General features: G+C 40.0%; 4 protein-coding genes across 7 annotated transcripts in view; 3 read left to right on the top strand and 1 right to left on the bottom strand.

Moving 5' to 3' along the window:
• The window catches only part of LOC137592066 (chromodomain Y-like protein 2), a 38,527-nt gene extending 32,842 nt beyond the window's left edge, over positions 1-5,685 (top strand). For both annotated transcript variants that reach the window (XM_068309942.1, XM_068309953.1), the window contains exons 4-7: positions 3,242-3,414; positions 3,508-3,718; positions 3,852-3,995; positions 4,096-5,685. In XM_068309942.1, the coding sequence (XP_068166043.1) occupies positions 3,242-3,414; positions 3,508-3,718; positions 3,852-3,995; positions 4,096-4,254 (687 nt within the window). In that variant the 3' untranslated portion in view covers positions 4,255-5,685. The remainder of the gene's footprint in view (positions 1-3,241; positions 3,415-3,507; positions 3,719-3,851; positions 3,996-4,095) is intronic.
• A 2,482-nt stretch (positions 5,686-8,167) lies between these two features.
• On the bottom strand, positions 8,168-11,826 carry cmc2 (C-x(9)-C motif containing 2). Of its 3 annotated transcripts, XM_068309965.1 has the most exons (6): positions 11,690-11,826; positions 9,934-9,996; positions 9,730-9,803; positions 9,415-9,485; positions 9,255-9,326; positions 8,168-9,169 (listed from the first exon to the last, which is right to left on the bottom strand). In XM_068309965.1, exons 3-6 carry the CDS (start codon positions 9,764-9,766, stop codon positions 9,086-9,088), a joined length of 264 nt encoding a protein of 87 aa, XP_068166066.1. In that variant the 5' UTR covers positions 9,767-9,803; positions 9,934-9,996; positions 11,690-11,826; the 3' UTR covers positions 8,168-9,085. The 3 variants fall into 3 exon arrangements, with proteins under 3 accessions (XP_068166066.1, XP_068166074.1, XP_068166079.1); XM_068309973.1 differs by lacking the exon at positions 9,730-9,803 and having other exon boundaries at positions 9,415-9,531; XM_068309978.1 differs by lacking the exons at positions 9,730-9,803; positions 9,934-9,996; positions 11,690-11,826 and having other exon boundaries at positions 9,415-9,723.
• Positions 11,827-13,850: 2,024 nt separating this feature from the next.
• On the top strand, positions 13,851-17,272 carry cenpn (centromere protein N). The gene is made up of 10 exons (XM_068319363.1): positions 13,851-14,098; positions 14,350-14,395; positions 14,476-14,535; positions 14,795-14,868; positions 14,985-15,158; positions 15,266-15,367; positions 15,572-15,626; positions 15,763-15,872; positions 16,002-16,125; positions 16,899-17,272. The coding sequence occupies exons 1-10, from the start codon at positions 13,928-13,930 to the stop codon at positions 17,018-17,020; spliced, it is 1,038 nt and encodes a 345-aa protein (XP_068175464.1). The 5' UTR covers positions 13,851-13,927; the 3' UTR covers positions 17,021-17,272.
• An 801-nt stretch (positions 17,273-18,073) lies between these two features.
• Positions 18,074-24,543, top strand: atmin (ATM interactor). The gene is made up of 4 exons (XM_068340200.1): positions 18,074-18,374; positions 19,752-19,877; positions 20,739-20,938; positions 21,033-24,543. The coding sequence occupies exons 1-4, from the start codon at positions 18,090-18,092 to the stop codon at positions 22,810-22,812; spliced, it is 2,391 nt and encodes a 796-aa protein (XP_068196301.1). The 5' UTR covers positions 18,074-18,089; the 3' UTR covers positions 22,813-24,543.
• Positions 24,544-24,564: the final 21 nt, after the last annotated feature.

Raw genomic sequence — 24,564 nt, 5'->3', positions numbered from 1 at the left:
TTCATTTCATTGTACATCTAACAATACAGCCATAACATTGTGTCACCATCATCTCCCTCCAGCTCACAAATGTAAGGAAACAGTATTTTCCTTCTCTCATGATCGTAGGACACACCTTTGATTTTCCACAGAGACTGTTTCTGTCTTTACAGTACAGTCATTACTTCATACACACTGAAGTAGGCACTTTGTGTGTGTGTGTGTGTGTGTGTGTGTGTGTGCGTGTGCGTGTGCGTGTGCGTGTGCGTGCGTGTGTGTGTGGGCATGTAAGCTGTGGCCATGTGAAACCTCTGAACGAGAGATGAGGGATGCCCCTATGAAATGTTTTGGCATAGAAAATCATTGAAAAAATTCTTGTACAGTGGGAACAGTGGTAAATGCTATTGTCTCATAGCAAGAAGGTTTTGGGTTCCATTCCTTTGTGTGCCAAATTTATATGTTCTCCCAGTGTTTTCCTCGGTTCTCTCCTGAGTTGTTTGGCCTCCTGCTGCCTCCAAAAACATGCACTTCAGGTGGATCGATGATTCTAAATGGCCCTTAGATGTGAGCGTGTGCACGCGTGATTGACTTTGGGTTCGCAGTGCACCAGCGTCGTGCCTGGGGTGTCCACCGCCTCTTGCCCGTATGTCCGCTTTTCATAGGTGTGTGTGTGCATGAGTGGTTGTCTTTCATGTGACACCGTGATGAGCTGGCATCTTATCTGGGGTGTACCCCACCTTTTGCCCATAACTGGCTGGGATAGGCTCCAGCAGACCTCTGACCCGCAAGGCAGATAAGCGTCGACATGAAAATGGATGTATATTTTTGTACATCCATCCATGATCAAACCAAACTGCTCGACTTAAGTGAGAAAGTCCCTTTAGAGCTTTTAGCTAGTCAGCTAACATGACACTCGCTGTAGCTTTCTGCATATGTGTTGTTCTTTTCAGATGTACTTTGATACCGCGTCTTGCAAATGAAGTTGGCAGACGAGACAAACACTATTCCAAGTCTTAAAACTGATGAAACAATAAAACCCATTCATTCTTCATATTCATTCATTCATTTATTTTCTTGGGAGATGTGAAAATCTGTAATCATCTCATCTTCAGTCAAGTATCCACAACCGGATCACAGGTTTACTCTGGAGCCTATCCCAGCTGAGTATAGGCGGAAGCAGGGTACACCGTGGACAAGTCGTCAGGTTATTGTGGGGCACAACATTTAATCTTCTCATCTTTTTCATCTTTTCCTCTTGTGCTTTCACATTTTTGACATGCCTTGCATGAATGATGGCTACACCGCTCCAAGTATTTCCGGTGGTGCTGCTTCCTTTTAGCCATATCCATATGCACTGTAAAAACGTGTGTTTCTATATGCAAATTAGCCATGTCCATCTTTGACATTGGGCATAAAAGGATAAACTGTTACTGCTTGGTGAAAGTAAAAACCACCGCAGACCACTAAAGATTTTTTGATTGACTTAGCACTTAGAGGGTTTTTTCGGGAGCAGATGAATACATTTGTGAGTCTTTGTTGTGGATACCACCAGATTTCATTGAGGTGTCTTACTGCACATAAAACCTACTTTCACTGCTTTTTTCTACTTCTCTGTTTTATAGTTTGCAAACGTCACCAGCCCATCGCTACTTCAGGTATCTGAGGTAGATTTTAATTCAGCCTTTTCAGAGGAGCACGATCCAGTCTTACACATGCATGCACATTAAACATCCAGTTAAATTGGGGACAGATTATCTGCTTGGTGAGATGGAGAATTAAGTTTACTTTGAGGGTGAATGGTTAATATGGGTCAAGGGCGATAATCTTGATTAAAATGCAGCTACAGACTTGCCGACTGACAGCAGACAGTGATGTTGCAGTGGGTGTTGGGACTTCTAGATGACCTCTTATCAGATCAGCTGTCTCACATTGACTGTCTGATGTTGAATGACATCAATGACTGAATGACTATCGCTGAATGACGAAGTGAACGGTGTCTCCCGTCACGTAATGTTAAATTATTGGAGGTGTGAACAATTAAAATAAAAGGAAGGCATATGTTAGGCATGCTGTTGAAGCTTATATCAGCATGCACTGGAAGGCAGCCCAAGCTCTTCTTCTTATTGACATTGTTTTTCAATGTATTATTTTTCTTCTTTTTCAGACATATTGTATTAACCCCTTCAGGGGACTAATATTGGCTAAGCCACAACATATACAGTACTGTGAAATATAAATGTGTGTGTGTGTGTGTGTGTGTGTGTGTGTGTGTGTGTGTGTGTGTGTGTGTGTGTGTGTGTGTGTGTGTGTGTGTGTGTGTGTGTGTGTGTGTGTGTGTGTATATATGTATATATATATATATATATATATGTGTGTGTGTGTGTATATGTATATATATGTATATATATATATTTATATGTATATATATATGTGTATATATGTATGTGTGTATATGTATATGTGTATATATATATATATATATATATGTGTGTGTGTGTAACAGTAACTGTTTAATACTGCTATTCATTTTCATGTTCTTATCGTAATTATCACACGAACACACACAAACACACATTACATTTTTCCATTAACGCCTTAGGGGAGGTTACAATGAGCAGGAAACAGCTGCGTCCATCATTTCATACAAACTAATGCACTCATTATTTAAGCGAACTCTCGTTTAGCCAACAAGATGACTTGAAACAGTTCTAAATTTGAGAGATGTGTCATTGAAAAGCATTATTAAATGTCATTCCTTTTCATCAGTGGTAAGTCTATGCAGTGCTAACAACACACAAGCCTTTGATGCTGCGGTTTCTAAAGTCAGATGCGATAATGGCACACCCTTTCAGACTGTACCTATTTTATCTCTTTGTGTTCTTTGATTTGTGTTCTGAGAAAATGTCTGAATGTCCGCTGAAGTGTACATCTACTTTGTTTTTAAAAAAAAATTCTTGTACCTCAATTATTTCCTCCAATTTGTTGAGTTCCTAATTTGTAGGCAAAAGAATCCAGTAAATAAATAAAAGTATATGTCTCACTAAACATTGCCATTGGTGAATCTCATACTAATCCCATAAAATGTCCACATTGTAGAAAATATTCTTGCTGTCACAGTGTTTGCTTTTATCTATTGGACCTGTTTGTCTTTGTTTTTTCCAGTCTAACACTGAAGACATCTATATTTTATCCTTTTTCCCTTTGAGTGTCAGGCGATTAAAGAGAGATTACAGTGTACCATCTCCTGATTTTCCCTATGCAGATCATGAAGGAAGTGTGTCGAGCTCTGGGAAACGCAGCTGCTGATGACAGCAAGTTATTACTGCTCAGCTCCGTAGGGACTGTTTTCTGCAGCGGCCTGGAGCCGTCATACCTGATGGGACGTCTGTCCACTGACCGCAGAAAAGAGAGCAGCCGCATAGCAGATGCCGTGCGGTAATGAGAAATCTGACATCCCAAAACACTGACTCTTTTATCACTCGGAGTTGGACTTCAGAGTTATTGCTGATCATTTTGTGACCTCTTTAGGGACTTTGTGTTGGCATTTATCCACTTTAAGAAGCCCATTGTGGTGGCGATAAACGGACCTGCTCTAGGCTTGGGCGCCTCTATCCTGCCCCTTTGCGATGTGGTGTGGGCGAGTGAGAGGGCCTGGCTCCAAACTCCATGTGCAGCCCTCCATCTCACCCCATCTGGATGCTCATCGTATACTTTCCCCCAGATCCTCGGTGTAGCTCTGGTGGGTCCTGCATTACCAATACTTATGGCGGATTTCACTTGGCCTAATTTTATGACATCCTGATTACCCTGTTTACTCCAAGTAGATTGCATGACATATTGGAAATATTTTCTCCTTCTGTTCCAAATGGCAGGCGAATGAAATGCTCTTCTGTGGAAGAAAGCTAACAGCCCAAGAGGCGTGCAGTCGGGGTCTGGTGTCGCAGGTCTTCTGGCCAACAACATTTAACCAGGAAGTGATGCTACGTGTGAAAGAAATGGCTTCATGCAGTGCAATGGTAGGTCCTGATTTTAATCAACCCAGAATGCAATGCAGTATATTAATGAATACAGGAAGCCAAATGAACATCTTGCCCCATTTCTGTGCATGTGTAAAAGGTTTTAGAAGAATCCAAATGTCTGGTGAGGAGAATCCTCATATCGGTGCTGGAGGAAGTCAATGAGAAGGAGTGTCAAATGCTGAGGCAGCTGTGGTGTTCAACCAAAGGACTGGAGGCACTCTTCAGTTACCTGCACAACAATTCCTGTGAGAAGTGATCAAAGTTTAAAACATCATCTATAATAAATCAATAGTTGTCCAGATGTTTATTCTCTACGAGACAAATGTTGCTTACACACTGAAGGCGGTCGTTTGGGGGTTGTAGGATGTTTCAGTGCAAATGAGTCTGTGGAAATTATGATGTATAAAATTAATGAATGTCTGATAGCACATGAAAATTGAAAATAATATATATTATATATATATATATAAATGCAGTATTTATTTTAAATGTGTAAAAAGTTTTTGTCTATGACATTAATTTTTCAGCGTTTGCTTCTTGTTTTTGAGTCGAACTGTCAACCAAAGTTTGCAGCAGGACACTGTTTATTGCTCCTTACATGCACATTCCATTATCTCTGTGTGGAGAGGAAAAAATTTGCCTTAAAGGCTCTGAAGATGCATACAGTATCTCTCACTGCTCAAAACACCTTTTGAGTTACCAAAAAAAAAAAAAGCCTAATTCAAATAAAGTATTCAACTTAATATTAATATTTTGTCATACAGCAAAACTGCTTTCAGTAAACATTTTTGTCATAATAAACAAAAATGGCTTCTGTTACACAAAAGCAAAATTCTGCTCATGAGAAACACTCCATATGAGCAGAAGAAGTAGCATCCATTTATCCTCCATACGTCTTTCTCTATCCATCCGTCAATCGATCCATCCATACTCCATATAGCATGAATCCATCCTATGTTAAAAACACAACAGTAACATCGCAGTTTCAAACATACAAATAAACTCTAATAACGTTCACAATTTTTATTGCAAGACAGACAGAATTTTTCAGATAAGAAAATATGTGAAAGTGGAACAAAAATACTAAATGTTTATAGAATCATGTAGTAGAGTACATATTAATTACAATGAAGGATTAACAGATTTTATCCCATAAAAACATTTTATCACCATTGTACTGCCTTACCGGCAGTACAGTGGTGATCCATATGTAGAACCTGGTTTCCTTTATCCAATGAAAATGCTGTTAAATGTGTGATTTTATTTTACAACCATCAGATGAATGTTTCTATAATCTTTTCGGGGGGGGGGGGGGGGTTCTGTGAATTTTGTAATACAAATCATGCCATAACTGCTTGGTCGTGAAGTAAGCACCTTGTAACTACACTAACTGTCAGCAATCAATATTGTGGATACAGTCGTGTTAGTGGAGTTGACTTTGTCCTGCATGTAATGATTTATGATGTAACAAAGATGTGCGTATGTATTATATGTAGGTATCTATTTTGTTCTACCAAAAAAAAACTAGATCTGTGGAGATTGTTTTGTAAAGCACAGAAGTTATTTGGTTATTTGTCCCATTTTGCAATTGTACACATACAGAATAATATATAGATAATAAGGACTCTTTTGTGGAACTGATTGCATGTAATATATTGTACATAAAATGTATTGCCTCTTTGGAATACCTTGTTGTCCAGGGTATGTTTTTTTACCAAAACTGTAAGTATGGTTAGAAATGGTGGAAGTTTATTTTTGTATTTATTCTTCAATACAGGAAGCGCCCAAACTCTTTTCAACGTTCAATATGATCGCAAAACATACTGTACACAAAACTAAAATATGTGAAACACTGAATGCAAACACTGAGCTTTACAAGCTTTGTGAAGAAGTTCTTGTTGATCTGAACCATGAAAAAGAGTAGAATCAATAACATGTAAGTTGAAAAATATCTTTAGTTGCATAAATTTATTACATTTATTACATTTATTTGAACTTTGGGGAACTGTGTAAAATGCAAGCTTTGCAGCTTTCTTACCACTGATTCCTCATGTCAAAGTGGGCATTTTGTATTGATTTAATTTTATTTGAGAAATATTTCAAATATACTTTGCATGTGAGATAGAAAGGGCATTTCATTACCATCAGATAGATCATTTGAGCTAATTTTGAACTCTTGGTCCCATGTATCAATATTCAAATTCTCCTTCCGTTGTCTCCGGGTGCCTGAAATGTCACAGATTGATCCACGTGTTGTGACGAGTGAAGTGAGCTGTTTTAAATAAAAGGAATACTTTCACTATGTAATTTTGGTTTTTATAACCTACATGCTACTGACAGTTTTCAGGTATTTCCAACGACATAGCAATTACTCAGTGACCCTCGGTCCCACTCTGGCAGAAAGTTTTCTTCGCTGTTGACTGATATTTGTTACAGAACTATTCCTAATGAAGAACTGAGCTTCCATCTATTTGTCCAGTCTTCCACTTATGTCTTTTGACTCAGACTTGGTACTTGTCTCTTCCTGCATCGGTTCTGTGGATCACTGAAATAAACCAGCCTGTTCCAATCAATTCAGGTGTTGCATATGCTGAAAGACAACTATGCTTGAACATCTACTTTCTTCTGATTCTGAGCCCTCACTCAGCAAATGGAGAAGGTTCGGGCGACGCCTGGTGAGCTTAAAGTAAACTTTGTTACGTGACCACAAATCAGCAGCCCAAGATAGATCAAGCAGGCAAACCAACAGTCCAACAGTGGAGAACATTCTTGGACAAAGAAAGGGGTTATATGTTCACAGCTAACACACAACTAGAGGCTCCCTTTTAGTTCACCTGTGCAGAGGCTCCAGTTGCTGAATGAAGACCATGGGATGAAGTTGTAAATTTAAATTATTAATAACTGGACACTTGAGCTTATATTTTCCAAACCATTCCAAAAAATTGGGGTATTGAGCAAAATTTAAATAAAACCATATACAATGACTTGCAAATCATTAAAATCCCACAAGTAATTGAAGGAGCATAAATGTTTTCCCGTTCTTTCCTGATGTAGGATTTCAGCGAGTAAAGAGCTGCACGAGTTTGTATTTTGTTTCATAACATGGCAAATATTTTTAGTGGGTGGAAAATGTGGACTGCAGACATGCCAGTTTAGCACTGACTCTTACGATTAGATAATGGAGCCACGCTGTTGGAGAGCAGAATGTGTTTTGGCCTTATCTTGAGGAATCGAGGAAGGTCTTCAATGATATGTTTGGCAGCAGATGTTGCTTAAACATCTGTCAGTGCCTTAAATACGCTGGTTGACCGTGTGCGTGAATGCACCGCCATACCATTATGAATACTGTTTCTCTGTCCCTCCCCTGTTTAGCCTGGAGGACACGACATCCATTATTTTAAAAAGAGAATTTGACCACATAACACTTTTCCACCAGAAAAAACTATGTTCATGGATGATGGATGTGTTACTGAGTGCAGTGACGTCTACTATAGAATGTCTGTTTTCAATGTAACCATGTCCACCAGAGTCATGTTTTTAATGCATTGTCAACCCCGGAATCATGTCCGTCTTTAATGCAGCAATGTCCACCACAAAATAATGTGTTTTTTAATGCGATATCCACAACAGTATGTTTGTTTTTAAAATAATGATGTCCATCACATTCAATATTGTCTTCGCTATTTTTGATCAAATAAAGGGGTTTCTATCGAGTTAAATTCAGGACTTAAGAGCTTAAATGAATTCTGAAAAGTTTTGAAATATGATGGAAAACAGACAGTCCACTATTATTAAAACATTATGTAATTTTTGTTTTGTTTTGAATGTTCACTAACTTATTTTTAACATATTTGAGCTTCCTTCGTAGCATAGTCAGCAATAGGATCAATGCTTCTTATACGTTCGGTTCAAGGATCACAACTCCCATCGATGCAATCCTTTGTTGCAACAATCTCTTTTGCAGTACATTTTGTCCGTCAACAAATAGACTTTTGAAATCGATATCCCTGCTGCCTGCAAGTGAGAGAAACTAAGTCATTCTCATATCAGACTTTGCTTGGCTGCTTTTTTAAGAAAACAAATGTATGTGCTTTGGGAACTTGTGAGTATCTGGAGATACCCTGGTTCTCCCCTTACAAGAATGACACTACATCGAGACAAGACCCCCCTTACGTTAACAGATCTTATATTTATTGGAAAGAAACTGAAAATGCAATGAATAAATGATTCTCGTTACAATAAACATTCAAACAATTGCTGTGTTCAATGTGTTTGTTGAAGGCTCCTTGTTTTTGGTTTTTTTTTTTTACATGTATGTGTTCCTGTTTAAAAAAATATATAGAAAAATCAAAGTACTACCATATGCTTTAGGTGTCCTGCCAACTAAAATAGCTTGAAGGCTTTGCAAATCTTCTTGATGTCTCTATGACACAGATGAAAAGAAAAAATCTCCGACAGCATGTGTGTCACTGAAACCCAAAAAGCAAAAAAAAAAAAAAAATGGCTTCAAGACTTTATTTTTTTGATAAACTAACAAAAACACCCTGTAAGGGTTATTTGTCAGGGGTAGCACTGCCATGGTGCTTGACTGGATCTCTTTGACTGGATCTCCTTGACACCAAGTCAAGCCATGTTACCTGATTCCTTGACTCTGGAAACATTCACTGAACATTTCAATAATGCATTCATCATCAGTAATGTCTGAGTATTGAATAAATACGGTTTTCAACAGATAACAGTTCTGAACATGTTTTTTCCATAAAAAAACGTATCTTCCACAAAGGCATGACTGTCTTGAATGTCCCGCATCTGCATTATGACAGGTACATATTGGTGGCAGTATCCAATGTCATTGTGAATTCTCAACAATAATCTCCAAAGGATCAGATCTCGCTGCTTTAATGTTGTCTGAAAATAACTTGATACAATTTCGGTCTATGCAGATAAAAGGTATGTCAGCCATTACAGTTCTCCCTTTGTCTCCACATATCAGCAAGGGAGACCGGTAGCACAGTGTCACACAATGTCTTAATACCTTAATACTTTAAACTTGTATTTCCAGCAAAAACACAGCATTAAAATGTCCTTCAGATTTCTGTCTTAAGCCCTTCTTTCAGCTTCTTTTTCATCTCTAGCGCATGCTGCTTACTGCGTTCCCGCTTTTCCAAACGCTGTTGAACAAGAAAGACAAAGAATATGTTTATCAAAAAATTGAAATGTGACTTATTAACGAGAAGGAAGAGATAAGTAACAAACCTCTTTCTTCAGGCAGTTACGCATGGCGCGGTCAATATCGTTACAGATGCCAAAGAACTTCCTGACACTGTGCTAAAAGGTAACATGAAACATGACTTACATGATTGTTTTATGAGCATGTGAAGCCAAAAATGATGCGAGAAATCATAGACAGACATACCTCGGTGTGGCATTGTCTCAGACGACTTATCAGTTCATTGCATTGATCAGTGTGGAGGTGAGGTGACAGATCGGAATGCATGCTGAGTTAAGAGATTATTGTATCACAGCAGCAATACTGAAAAGCCACAAACAAGAGCAATAAGCACTGAACTATATACGACATCTTTGAATTCATGTTTTTGACTGGATAACAATCTCAAACAGACATTTTATAAAACCCTTGTGTACAATACAACAGAGAGAAGCACAAAATGCTTCTATCTTGTTGCTGATTACATCACATTTCAACCACAACATGTCTTCTAAAGGATACTACAGCCTCCCCATCCCTCTCCCTCGTGAGCTGTCATATTCTTGGTGGACTTTATTTTCAGAGTTGGCACTTACCTACACACACAAACAAATTCAGAGAAAGATGGGAGTCTAAAACACTGTGGTAGGTGTAGCATCATTGTTAGGCAGAGAGGTGCAAAAATAATCAACCAGACTTGTTTTAGGTTGGTGGAAAATGTTTTACCTCTGATCCTAGAGACTTCTTTTTTTCTCCTCTTGATTTATCTCAGCCTGGATGACTGTGAACCTACAAAGACGTGTCATTGTTATGGCTTTGTTTACTACCTGCAATCATCGTGCATCATCTAGAAACATCCTTGTGTTGAACGTGATCTCAAGGAACTTTCTGATCATGTTTTGTTACCTCATTGAACACTTTCTTGATGAATGTTATTTGTGCTTCTGGAAAAAATACATTCACTACCCATTGCAGACGAAGGAACGCGGGTATTTTGTGTTGAAAACCGCATGGCGCCTTAGCAGAGGGACTACCTGCATTCAATACACCAAACTTTCAGAAACATTTCAGTCACCTTTGTTCTGTTTCTTCATAGCAGATCACGGTGACTCAATATTTCCAATCACTCATGTAACTTGCATGCCACCATTTCTCTTTTACACCTGTTCAGGTGACTGACTTGACAAATGGGTCTTATGGTTTCTTATTATTTACCCTTGAGAGCATCCTGACCAGCTGCATCACTGTGTGGTACGGTGCCTGCGACGTTTCCTGCCGTAAGACCCTACAGCGCATCGTGAGAGCAGCTGAAAGGATCACTGGTGTCTCTCTCCCTTCCCTCATAGACATTTACAACACCTGCCTCACCCACAAAACCATCAGCTTTGCAGGTGACCCCACCCACCCCTCTCACAGCCTTTTCAGCCTGCTGCCATCAGGTAGGAGACTGCAGAGTCTGCGGGCCAGAACCAGCAGGCTCAAGGACAGTTTCTTTCACCAGGCGGTCAGGAGGCTCAACTTCCTCCCTACTCTGCCCCCTGCCATAGCCTTGAATTCTACGCTCACACTGCCCTGCCCTCCCCCCAGCACCTGACTACCTATCTCTCCCTCCCCCTGTCAACTCAGGGACTACGCACACGTCACTTCCCCAATTAGATTAGCGTATAGAGATGTTAACCATCACTTGTGTTTCGTCTTATACTTCGTGCTGTACAGTCTGATGTACTGTCTGTGTTGTACTGCTTGTTGCACTGCCTGTGTTGTACTATTTGTGTTGCCCTGCCTGTGTTGCCCTACCTGTGTTGCCGTGCCTGTGTTGCCCTACCTGTGTTGCCCTACCTGTGTTGCCCTACCTGTGTTGCCCTACCTGTGTTGCCCTGCCTGTGTTGCCCTGCCTGTGTTGCCCTACCTGTATTGCCCTACCTGTGTTGCCCTGCCTGTGTTGCCCTGCCTGTTTACCGTGGGTCAGAGGACTACATTTCATCTCTGCTGTATGTCGTGTATATATGGTACATTTGACAATAAAGCTGACTTTGACTTAAATTTTTAACCATTAAATAGACTAGAGTGTTGGGGGGGTTGTGTTACCAGATAGTATAACATAATATAACCAGATAGTATAACATAATATAACCAGATAGTATAACATAATATAACCAGATAGTATAACATAATATAACCAGATAGTATAACATAATATAACCAGATAGTATAACATAATATAACCAGATAGTATAACATAATATAACCAGATAGTATAACATAATATAACCAGATAGTATAACATAATATAACCAGATAGTATAACATAATATAACCAGATAGTATAACATAATATAACCAGATAGTATAACATAATATAACCTGCTACATTCACTTAAAATGCAGGCAGACATTATTTGTTGACATCCACACTACCCGCTGTAGGAAACACTGAAGTTTAGTAACTGGTCCGATAAAGAAGTGAGACTGACGTCCATACCGGTGGAGAGCCTTCTTTCCCTGAGAAGTCTTCGAAAACCACTCCAGGTCAGTTCGTTCAGATCGTTCTATAACCTACAGCCTGTAGGACATGTAGGTACGGCAGCACGGCAACACTTTCGGAGCCATTTGATGACGACACACGTGTGACGAATCACCAACAAATCATTGTCCGCTTTTGCTTCTCAACCAACCAATAGGACGCCTGTTCTTGGGCGGGACTTACGACGGCGGAAGTTTACGCGGATACAAAAGGAGATGTTCCGACACGAGAGGAGTCACACATGGTACTTCCGTTTTTGGTTGCAGTGTAGTTCCTGTCAGAAAATACAGTACAGTATGTTATATTCGCTTTTCTGTACTTTCAAAGGAATTAATGCAAATGTATTAGTATATAAAATATTCGTATATTTTTGGATGAACATAACAATATGGAATTCATCCCTTCTTATCCATCCATCCATCCATTTTCCTTCAACGCTTTATCCGCCGTCACGTGTCACAGATCCCTCATTATCTTAATATCATAAATATACTGCTCATTTGTTTGATGACAAAAGCAACTACTTATTCATTTTCAGTTGATTTTCTAACAAATGTAAGTTGATGTGTTAAAGGTCCCGTATTATGTATTTTTAACTTAATGTCATTCAGTTGCCAGATGTACAACTAGACTGTGTCTCAAATATTTTGACCCAAAGATCTTTGGTCCTAAACATCCTAAATGCTAGCTTCTGCTCAGAGCTAAGTTACTTTATTTTAATTTCACATTGATTTAATAAAGCCAATAACTTAGGGGTGGCAGTGGTTCAGCAGGAGAGCGACTCGTCCAAGATCAGTGGTTCAATTCCCGCTCCCACCCAGTTGCTACAGAGTGTGAGCTGACAGTAAGAGGTGTCAGCTCTCACTCTGAAGCGAGCACTGCCGAGGTGCCCTTGAGCAAGGTGCCATCCCCTTTACAAGTTGCTCATTGAGGGCGCACCACCGACGAGCTGCCCGCCACCCTACCTTCCCCCGACTACATGCCTACAGGCCCCCCATGGGTGTGTGTTACAGGGCCAGAACACGCTGCATATGTGTGATTACTAACCATGCGCTAAAGTGAGCTTCTAATCTCCCTTCAGGTATTATTAAAATATACTAAATAAAATAAAAAATAAAATAAACTTATTTGCATAATTCAAATATACTCTCTTGTCCCCTTATATTCCCACAGGGCTTTGAAGGGGGATCCCCATCCTGTCTAAGAAGCAATCAAAGGCTGATATTTGAAATGTGCTACTAACCCTTTTTTAACAAAATAAATGGAAATCCATGAGTGGAAAGTTCGGATTTCTTAAACATAATAGTAAATTATCAGAGGGGCAAGAAGAGTTCCAGGTTCAGTTTTTTTCTGTGCAGAGTTTGTATGTTTTCCCTGTGTCTGCGTGGGTTCTCTCCAGATTTCCCAAAAAACACGATGACCTGGTGATGCATCAGGACTATGTGCTGCCTCTTGCCTGGGCAGCTGGGACAGGCTCCAGAAACACCGTGACCTGAAAAGCGGTTTCAAGGAAATGAATGGACAGATGGATTATCAGGCACAATTTCCATATATTTGACTGAATTTGTTAATGTTAACTCTAATAACGGCTTAGCCTTTTGTTAATTTTTCTGTATGTGGCCCTCAATGGAAAAGGACATGCCTGAGTTAAAAACTTTATAATGGCAGATGTCATTGATGGACATCAGTGTTTAATTAGCATGATTCTACTTGATAATGATGCATATGGTTCTCCAAATTTTTTTAGAGACGGTCCACTGCTCCAGTCTAGTGGACAGACGGTGTGGTGTGTCATTAACTTAGACCAATGAGCCTAATTGACTTCATTGTGAGAAGAGTGCATAAATATTGTTAAAATATTTTACATAAGCACCAACTAGTCTTTAATATTATGGGATGACGAAGTTGTGAAATTTTTTACTGATAACTTCGGAACTATGCAAATGTCACATTAACCCAGTACCAAAAGTAAGATTATTGCTACTCCAACACACTAGAGGGCGATAAAGGCATTGCTTAAAGTTTAGTGTTAACATCTGATTGGTCTATTCGTGCGCGTGTGGTGGCGGTTTGTTTAGTTTAGCTTGGCTGCTGTGTTTCAGCGGCGGTGGAACTAGACTGAGGAGCCGTTTTGAATAAACACACAAAACCCTGCTTCTAGTACATCGAATATCGAAAACTTTTTTTGAGAGGAAGATGGATGAGTCCATGAAACGGTTGTTGCAGCGACTGGTGAGGCGGATACCGGCTCAGATGCTAAAAACAACGCTGGAAAAGTGTGTCCGTCTGACGGCGTCGCAGCAGAGATCCGTGGAGGTTCTTCAGCCGAAATGGGCGTTCACTGAAACGTTGCTGGACATCTGCGAGGTATGCAGTAGTTTCTTAAAAATAAAAACCTACGTTTTTACCGTCAAAACTATTACTATTATTATTATTTTTTTCTTTCTTTAGCTTTAAATACTTACAATAAAATTTGATGCTATCTTTTTTCAATTTTACCTTCAAAAGAAATGGTTCGTAATAATATTTTATTTTACTTCGAAATGAATTGCTTCGGGTTTAATTTACGTCCACGTGGGTTTCCTGGTTTTAAACTTTTTTTTTTTTTTTTATTGCAGGAAAATGGGTGGACAGTCAAACATGTCACAAAACTGGAGATGACCTGTGAGTATCACTGAATGGTTTGTCCTCACTAAAGCCCATCACAATAACAGTCCTAATTGTGTGGTTTGTACTTGTTTTAGGTTTTATGGACAATCCAAACCAGGGGATGTGGTATGCCTTCCAGCTTGTGGACCCTGAAGGTGTGTTTAAACTTTTACAAATAAATAAATAAAATCTGCGTTTATCAATTTTAATGAGCAGCAGCTGATGGGCTCAGACAGCTCTTTCTGCTTGAATATTAGCATAACATCAATAATTAATTAGGACATGTGACATCTGATTTCTGTTTTCGTACACTTGGTATGTAAGTTTATGATCATATTCTCCTTTGCTTTGTTGACATAGAATTCTAACCTATTTCTCATTTAAATGTATGCTATTTTTTTTTTCTGTTTTCAGACGATGCTCATGCCGTAGAATTGATGCAATTTAAGGAAAAATTTAAGTACCATCTTAAGGACCTTGTAAGACCAGTAAGTCATATGGAAGAAAAATGTTATATTTAGTCATTCTATATTTAATACAAACACACGTGATGGACATCTGTTGGGTAACTATGCTCTATTAAATGTCTTCATTTGACATCAAGGTGTCTATTAAAATAAAGAAGCACACGGATGAAGCGGTATGGATTCGGATCGCATGGGGAGACGGATTCTCTCCACCCAACCACCTGAAACCAACATACGTTGTTCACTATCTTCAGACTCCTTATGTCTTTGTTACGAACTTGACCTCAAAGCGAAAGCCCCTATTATGTCAGGTGAGGAATTTGATTTATATTGAGTACATGGCATTGTTTTTGACTTTTTTTGTGGGTATTTGTCTTTCTTTTCCCCTATTTAAAAGAGACAGGATTTTTTTTTTCAGGCTTTGGTTCTGTCCACCAGACATCAAATTATCAAGGATGCTAACCTCAGTGGACGGAAATTGACTGCAGTTAGGGACCTGCTGATGAAGCAGTATCAACAGGTAGGGCTGTTGTAGGTGTAGAGAGCCAGACCATAGACTTAGACTTCAAAGTTGACCTCATTTCTAACCATACAAATATCTGTGCACCCTATTTTTTTATTTAATTAAATGTTGTTTATGAGTGAAATATATAATTGTCATAATTCAAAGAGAAATTCAGACAAAAATTCTATTTTACTTATTTTACTTTTTGTTTGTTTGTAGGCGTTTCCTATTAAGTACCCCAGCCCTCTTGCAGAAAGGCATGAAACTGTCTCAAGTATGTTATCAAATAATTTGTCCTAAAAATTCAATATTATTTAATATTTGTACAAGAATTTGTTATTTTTCTACTCTATTTTTTATCCCTGGTGAAGTTTTGCATTAAAATTTTATTTGTTTGCCTTTATTTACAGACCCACATATAGAAAAAGAACAAGCCGAGTCAGCATCAAAGAGATTTCAGATGGCTTGTGAGGCTTTTGGTGATGGGATGTTACCTCAGCTACAGACATCCATTTACAAGGTATTCAGCGACATACAGTACTTGTGTTTAAAGTACTAGAAGCTAGATGTCTGTAAAAGAATCAACATGGTCTTTACATGTACATTCAGATATCAAGTCTGAATTATAGTTTGTGTTGCTGCTTCTTAGCTGGAGACAAAATTCAGAGATCACACCAACAAGACCATGACGGACCGGGAGAAGCCTTTCAGATGTGTGGTCAAATTTGAAAGCACAAACCTGCTGGAATCACTCAGATCCTGTGCATCGTCAGGTATTAAGAAATCAGTAACCACAGACGTGATACAGTTTTGTGCGAAAAAAGAAATTAACATTTCAGTTTGGTTAAGGGTAAGCAATTTTTAATTCAACTCGTTGCGTTTACTGGCAATTCCATAAATGACCACAAGAGGTCGCAAATATATCCCCCACAAAAATGCTCCTCTAGTTTCCATCAGGAATACACTACCGACGCTCCTCAACTTCCGTTTTAGTTACGTTCCGAACGGCCGAACGTAATGTGAAAATGAACGTAAGTTGTTACTGTACGTTCCAGTAATGTGTGACCGTTCATACTGTATGTACATCCATAAATTCAATTACTATACAGTATCTTATAAAACACTCCTAAATGATTACTTGTAAAATGATAACATTAATTTCAAATAAATTTTTTTAAAAACCCATCACAGATATGTCTTAACACAAGGGTAACGCGATGAACTGGGAAGAGGCAGGGCACATTCAGTCTGTCATTTGCACCATGTAAACAATGGATGCAGTGTCAAACGTAAGATCGTTTTAACGTCTCGTACTACGGAGAGCGCGCTAAACTCAAAAATTCACTCACAAAATTTTTTTTTTACAAAATTTTTTTAGTCAGTTGAAACGTAAAATCGAAAAAACGTAAAACGAATGAACGTAAGTACAGGATGTCTGTATGTCATAGGTAGCACACTATGGTTATTTATGAAAGTTTAATTGTTTTCTGTTATATATGAACATGCTTTTGAGATATTTCTACTCATGTACCTTTATACGTTACAGGAATTGCCTCCACCCCTGTCACGCCTCTGCTGTCATCTATTCCTTTGAAAGGAAGGAATTATTTTGTCGTCACTGACAACACACCTGGTCCCGCTTCACAAACAAGACAACCACTAGACTGATGGGTCACAGACCCTTGGTGTGATGGACTCGGTGTGTTCTTACTCCTGTCTTTGCCCTGTCCAGCTATGGTTCTCTTTTTGTTATGTTTGGTTTTCCAGTCTTTTATCATCTTAACATGTTAAAAACTCATGACATCCTGGATTTCAGAACCAAATATTTAACTTGTCTTCATATGTTTAATGGGCAAATATGTCATTGTTTAGCATTATACGATTATCATTTTATTATCCAGTTCTGCTCAGAATGTTACTTTATTCGCTCCAAATGTAACATAAAAGCAAAATTTTTAATAATCTACTCGTCATTTTATACCAATCTACTTTAAATTACAACCTCTTCTCATTTATAATCATCTAGAGTCTGAAAAAGGTATTGTAGAAAATGATAAAGGTACTCTGGAAGTACTTGAGTGTCTCATGAGTTAACCATTTATAGTACCGTACTTGTTTCATGAGCTTCTTCACGCAAACCATTTAACAAACTTAACATACTTTTTTTTCCCAAGTTTGTCTTTAAGCAATACTTCCTAAGAAAACATCCCTTCCTGACACAATTATTGTGTTTGAGATTGGCTGTGAAGTCTTTCACTGCTCAAGTCCAGCATTAACCAATGTGTGTGGATGCTTCCTGATGCTGTCCCTCATCCTCTATGGCTTATTTTTAGGTTGTCCTAAATGACAACAGTACAAGATGTTTTATTCATCCTTAAATGTTTTCTTTAAGTTAGGATAGACTGAAAGCATTCTAAATTTAATTTTGTAAAGATCAGCCATGACACACACATCAGGTGTGACAGTTCAGTTTTTGGTTAAAAACAAATTTTTGCCACAATAAGCCTGAAGGTCATACATTGTGAAAACTTAACACGTAATCGTGTCATGTAGCTGTTGTCACATTAAAAAAAAAAAAGTGAATCGAGAAAGTCGTTTTCTAAATCTTATTTTGGAAAACGGAAGTATAATATTTATCCCGGAAGTGACCGTACTGGACAGTCACGAACGTCTTGATAGAAGGTTGCGAGGCAGCCTTTCAGTCAAAGCCGAGGGGCGTAATGCCACCGTCCATTCAATGTTGTTGCCGGTGCTCTCAGGCGAATACCGAATGGATTGTCAACACAGAAACATGGCCGCCTCTGCAACGGGCAGGGCGAACCACAGAGGGATCCCCACCGCAGGCAGCCAGAGGTGTCATGAAGAGCCTCTGTCGCAGTCACGGGAAATAATCAGACCCACCATAACGGAGTTGACCAAACAAGTAAGGACGAACATTCTTTGCACCGTGGAAGGATGTGGAAAGATTCTCCCCAACACACCTGCATTGAACATGCATCTTGTCAAGTCCCACAGAATAAAGGTAAAACGTTGGGAGTGTTGGGTAAAATGGCTAATTATTTTATGTGTAATGTCACTTAAAAACTGTTGTGCTAGCGGGGCTGAATGAGTAAAATACTCCCATACTGGAAAACGCAAGTCATCCATGGCAAATTCGTTGAAGCTAATCCATAGCAACGATGGTTAGCAAACACGACGTGATGCTCGGTGTGAGCTCTCTGAGGCGATCGGTTCTCTTGTGAGGGAAACACTAAATACTGTAGTTACGTTACCAGTAATCCAACTAGCTCCTCTGGATCAACCTGCGTCAGGTAACGATCTCATCCCACGTGATGAAGCGTGCTAAGCTAACAGCGTGCTTCGGTACGCGTCGCTCAATCCGAGAATGTCGTGGATTGTTGGTAATCGGATGTAATTTGGTATAATTTCTCTTACTGACTTAGATAATATGTTAACATTATAGTGACGTGTTTGAAATGAGACCACCGACCGATATTGAGTCGAGTATAAAGCCTCAAGTCAGCAAAAACAGAGGCAATGCTGTTTATTTTACTTTATTCACACACAAATAAACAGCATCCAGATGATAATATGCACCCCTTCATTTCGCTACTGATATTTGCAAATCATATTTGATATTTTGCTCTCATGCCTGTGTGTGCAACCACATGAGGAAAGGAAGAAACTTGGATGTCTGAAGTCTAGGTTGCAGGTTGGTCAGCCGCCATCGGGCATTTGGACCACCGTCTGCTTTTGACCATGGTTTCTATGACGTCACTAGAAGGCAGTAATTCACGGTTTCCTTTCCTTTTGGCTGCTTGTTGTGCTCCAGAAGACCAAGCTCTGTGTGTCAAATAGGCACATGTGACATTTTGTATTGTGTGTCAGTCTGTTTCCCAGCTTCCAATTCTTCCAAATACATATGCGGTACAAAGTTTTAAGTTTCTTTTGTGAATGTATTTTACCCGCCAGTACTGGAATAAACAGATCTCAAACATATTCAAGCCTTGTGTGCCTGTTGTGTATCTGACATTTGCAAAGCTATGTGAACATCTGCCTCCACATAATGATGGGTTGTGTGTAACTTAATGACAATTTCTTTAATGCTAGATTATCTCACTTCATACGCTTTTATCTGTATTGTGCTTAAAGTTAACCTGAAAGAATCAGCCATGATTTGAGAGACCATGCACGGCTTAGCCATTCCTAGCAAACTGTTTCCTTCCTCGTTTATCACAGATATTTTGTTGTTTCCTTGTATTTGTGGTTATCTCTACATGAACAATATCCTTTGGATCGCATTACAAATGTTGGATAGGGCGTGTCAGTATCTAAAATACAACTATCTTCTATGTTAACTCTTTTTTTGTGTGTTTCTCTTCTTAATTGTCTTCCTCAGGATGGAATGGTTAATCCCACAGTCAGAAAAGACATGAAGGGGTCCCAGAAACTCTACTGCTGTCCCATTGAAGGCTGTCCAAGGGGGCCAAACAGACCATTCTCCCAGTTTGCTCTCGTAAAACAAGTAAGCCTTTTCTCCAGTGATCTGTAATCCCTTTCGTGACAGCATAAAAAACATCCAGTGTGTTATACTATACCAATTTAATTGCAGGTAATGTTGTGTTGGTATGATTTTTTTATGACATAGAGTACTACATACCTGTGTGATGGTGGTTATCACAGAAAAAAAAAATCATATGAAGGTACTCTAGAGACTCTAGAGATGGAGGGAATGAACAATTGAAATCCCAGGTTGTCTCAAAACACATAACACCATAGGAGAAGAGAATTACATGCATACCTCCAAAGGGAGAAACCTTTCATTCCTAGGCATAGTTTAAAAACCTGTAGATGTGGGATTAACCCAGCATTTCAAATGATGCATTGCCATAATGAAAATTTCAAGCTACGAGATAGGATTGAGAGTAAACACCACATATCTTTGTAGAAGTAAAAGTCGTCATCATTAAATGAGGTCGTTGATCAGGCCCAGGATCAATGCAGCTATGAATATGTTGTCTGTTCCGATTTGTTAATGAGCTGCAGGCAACTTCTTTATAAAGATGGAGGTCTGACACAAGCAAGTGAAGTGAGGTCCTTCTACATATTTAACACCCATCATCCTATATTTGAGAAAATGCATTTAAATTGAATTTCAAATTCCAAAACACTCGTCAAATCTACCTCTTTTGTCTTAAGTGTTGAGTTTTGATTGTTGGACAAAACCAAGATTCTCACCACTTTCCCCTTGAGGCTGTGTTATCCAATGAGGATTTTAATTTTATCCTGCAGTTTAAATGCTTTACATTCTTTTTTGATGAACACACGATAACAAAAGTTTGAATCCTGTCGTGTGGAGGATTTTATGTGTTCTTTTTCATCTTAGCACTTTATGAAAATGCATGCAGAGAAGAAACACAAGTGCTTCAAGTGCAGCAACGGTTACAGCACAGAATGGGACCTAAAGAGACACATAGAAGACTGTGGGAAAACCTACCACTGTACCTGTGGCTGCCCTTACGCTAGCAGAGCTGCTCTGCTCTCACATATCTACAGGACGGGTCACGAGATTCCTACAGAACACAGGCACGTGCATGCAGAGTGATTCATATCTGAACTTTTCTCCAGTTTGGGCTCTGAATGAATTTTGACTCGATTCTTTTTGTTTGTCTCCTTATAGAATTCCTCCAGTGAAGAAGAGAAAGATGGAAAAATTGTTAAGTCATTCTGAAAAAGTGAAGACCATTGAGCCGACCTGTCAGATTACATCCGTTAATAAAGAGCTGCTAGAGACTCCTCTCCCAGCTGATACAGCTGTTAATGTTCAAGACTCTGTAAATAATAATGCCAGCCCCCGCAAGAGCCTCCAGAAGTTACTCTTACCAAAACCCAAGATGGCTTTGGTCAGTGTTCCTGTGATGCAGCTTGCCCACCTGCCTGTCCTCCTTCCATCTACAGACAGTGGGGCTCTGAGGTCAGTTGTGCTGGCAGTGGACAGCCAAGGCTCTGTGGGCACCCTTCGCCTCCTCCCACAAGCCACCGGAGCTTTTATGCCTCAGCTCGATGCTAAGCTTTTGGGTTTTGATGATAGCATGCCTACATCCCACTCTAATCTGGGTCCCATCAGCACGGGTGTGCAGGCCAGTCTGGACGCTGCAAGTACGGAAGACGTAGCCAGCAGCCTGGTTGGACAACGAGGAAGAAGAACCTCCACCACCATCCAGACGGACAAGTCGTATTTGTCAAAAATGCCCGCAGTCGTAGAGGTTGAGGAGGGGATAGACTTGTGCCAGATGGGCGAGTCGTCGGTGTCGTCCTGCTCCCAAACAGACATCAGCGTGAGTGCTCAAGTGCTCCTTCCGGTTAGTGTGGAAACACAGACATTTTCCTCACGGGTAAGAGCCACATCATCTATTGGCGCTCAGACAGACACCCACTGCATCAACCAGATTCCTTGCTCCTTCACCTCCTCCTCGCCTGTACCTCTATACAAAACCAGGCAGACACAGACGTACTTTGCCATTCCACAATCAGAAGAGAAGGCTCAGGACCAGGCCATCATGTGCTCTGACTTGTTTGACAGCGACTCTCTCAGTGTCTCCACCCAGACAGCTCTTTCTATAGATGACACACTGGCCGCAGGAAACGGCATGTACGAGGACTCGAAGACAGCAGGCGGTATGTGTTTTGGGGTGCAGACGGATGAGCTGAACTCCAACACAATGGCCGACAATCAGACCCAGACAATGACCTTGCTCAGCGATTTAGAGAATATTCTCTCTGACAGCATGTCAGGCCACCAGGTGCTCGCCGAGGCCTCTGCAGGCTGCGGGTCGGGTCTGGGCTCTGTGCAGGAGCAACACAACAGCATTGATTTTGACTTTGAGGAATTTCTCAATGCTGTGCACATCCAGACACAAACGGAGGACAGTGAGCTGGGAGGACTGGGAAGTGAGACGCCTCTGGAGTCTTTGGACATTCAGACCCAGACAGACTTCCTCTTGATGGATGAAGTGGACCCAAGTCGATCCCAAGCCAATGATTTGGAGCTATTTGATATACAGACTCAGACTGACCTCAATTTCCTGCTAAATGCCGGAAGCCACATCCCCCTGAGCAGCATGCTGCGTCATTCCAGCTTTTCCATGAGCACAGAGTCCTCAGATACTGAAACGCAGACGGATCTTCCTACTTTGCCTTCGGGCCTGTCGGCTCAGACACCCATCAGTCAGGGTGAGCAGGCCCGGCTGCTGAGCACTACAGAAACCCAGACCACGTCCAGTCAGGCAGAAGGCCTGGGACACCTCTTCTTAACGAGCAACGAAACACAAACCGTCATGGATGACTTCCTGTCAGCAGACCTGGCGTGGAATATGGAATCTCATTTCAGTTCTGTGGAAACCCAGACCTGTGAGGAGCTTTGTGCTCTCTTCCAGCACCCGGAAAAGCCCAACAGCTGAAGAGCTCTTTGGGAAGATTTTTGCTGTAGAGCATTCTCGTCTCAACCACTTTCTCTCCTCCAGTTTGAGAAATCGGTCCACTCAGACCCCCCCAGTGGGTCGCAGTCTTAGCATTAAGAAGTCAAAGAAGACGTCTGAACATTCCGCTTGAGGCGCCATATCCAGAGCCTTTCCAGGTCTATATCCTGACAGCTCTGCTGCACTTTATTGGTTCTCCCTGACATGAATTATCAGCAGTTTACATATTTATTTGCACATGAAGTGATGTAAGTGTCTTGTTGAAATTCCAATTCACTTCTGTATTTCCATGTATAAACACTGACTTGTTTTCAGTTTGTTCTTACTAGAAGCTGTTATAATCTTCCCTTTTGAGTGCAGATCTATTTAGTTAGGTGTGGCGGTCAAAAAAAAAAAAGATTCTTAAAAAATGCTTTCCAGCTTTTAGATGCATTTACTGTATGAAATCCAAATTCACCTTAGCTGTACAGCCAATGACACCATCTGTTCTTAATGTGTATTCAGTAATGTACGTGTGGTCAGCAGCATATGAGCAGAAGTTATTGATTCTCAGCTTGTGAGTTTGACTTTTTCCTCCTTTGATGTTACCTGGTCAGTTTTGACAAGATAATAAACTTACAATTTATCAGCTTTGCAGTTAGTGGAAAGCATGACTACCTGTCAGATGTTTGTTTTCAGAAATAAAACCCCTCAAAACCTTTAGCAAGGAACAAAAGAACTTTACAACCTTTATATACTGTTACTCCAGCAGATATGGCACCTTAAAAATAGAGATTGTCTTATCTTGAACTATGACGTCTGATGTTGTGGAGAAGGTGTTTTTGTGTCAGGGCATCTGAAGCTAATGTGATCTGTTCCAGTTAGTGAGCAGACAACGGTGTCGGAGGATTTGACTTATTCATTAGCTGAGTGTAAGCGTATACGGTAGCAGTGCTCTGCACTGAAAATACACAGTGGGTTAGCCGCTTGATTAGCATAGCGTTAGTGTCCGCCACCTGATTTTGACTGAAATGAGTCCTGTTTTCTATATTTCTTTAAAATCAATTTACTTTTAACACTCAATGTTTAGAATTGTTTTCTACTCAAGTGACTAAACTTTGTTTTTCTGTTTCTGACCATACCTTTGCACCGAGTTACCTCATGAAGCACAGCACCACATATAGACTACAGTACGTTTGAAGGAACCCAAAGCTGTAGGCCTAGTTATGTTGGTTCCTTGACCAGAGTATAACATGAGTTCTGTTACAATTGCTGCTTTATAATAATTAAACAAATTATTGGCCGGTCCCAAATTGACCGTAGGAGTGAGTGTGTGTGAGTGATTGTTTGTCTCTATGTGGCTCCGTGGTACACTGGCGTCGTGCCCGGGGTATCCCCCGCCTCACGCCCTGAGACTGCCGGGATAGGCACCGGCTCCCCCGCGACTTGCGTTAGCGGGTTAAGAAAATGAATGAATGAATATGCAGTATATTATTTAAGGAAATGAGCACTAAAAAAACAAGTAAAATCCTTTTTGTTTTTGCATTGCATGTTTCTTCCGTTGTGTATTTGTAATTTCTTTGTGGTTGCATGAACTTTTGGAATGCCCCTGATTTCTCACCACAGGCTCTATGAACACATCTATTTCCTGTCACATGATAATAATGCCATGCAGTATTTTATAGAAGGAAATTTAGAAGATGTCATCTTGCTAGTTCAATAAAAAGATGTTTACTGGATTTACAGTTTAAGCTG

Source organism: Antennarius striatus, chromosome 1 (assembly GCF_040054535.1).
Source record: "Antennarius striatus isolate MH-2024 chromosome 1, ASM4005453v1, whole genome shotgun sequence".
Lineage (NCBI taxonomy): Eukaryota > Metazoa > Chordata > Actinopteri > Lophiiformes > Antennariidae > Antennarius > Antennarius striatus.
Note: the sequence above shows the minus strand (reverse complement) of the source record. Positions and strands in the feature narration are given on the sequence as shown.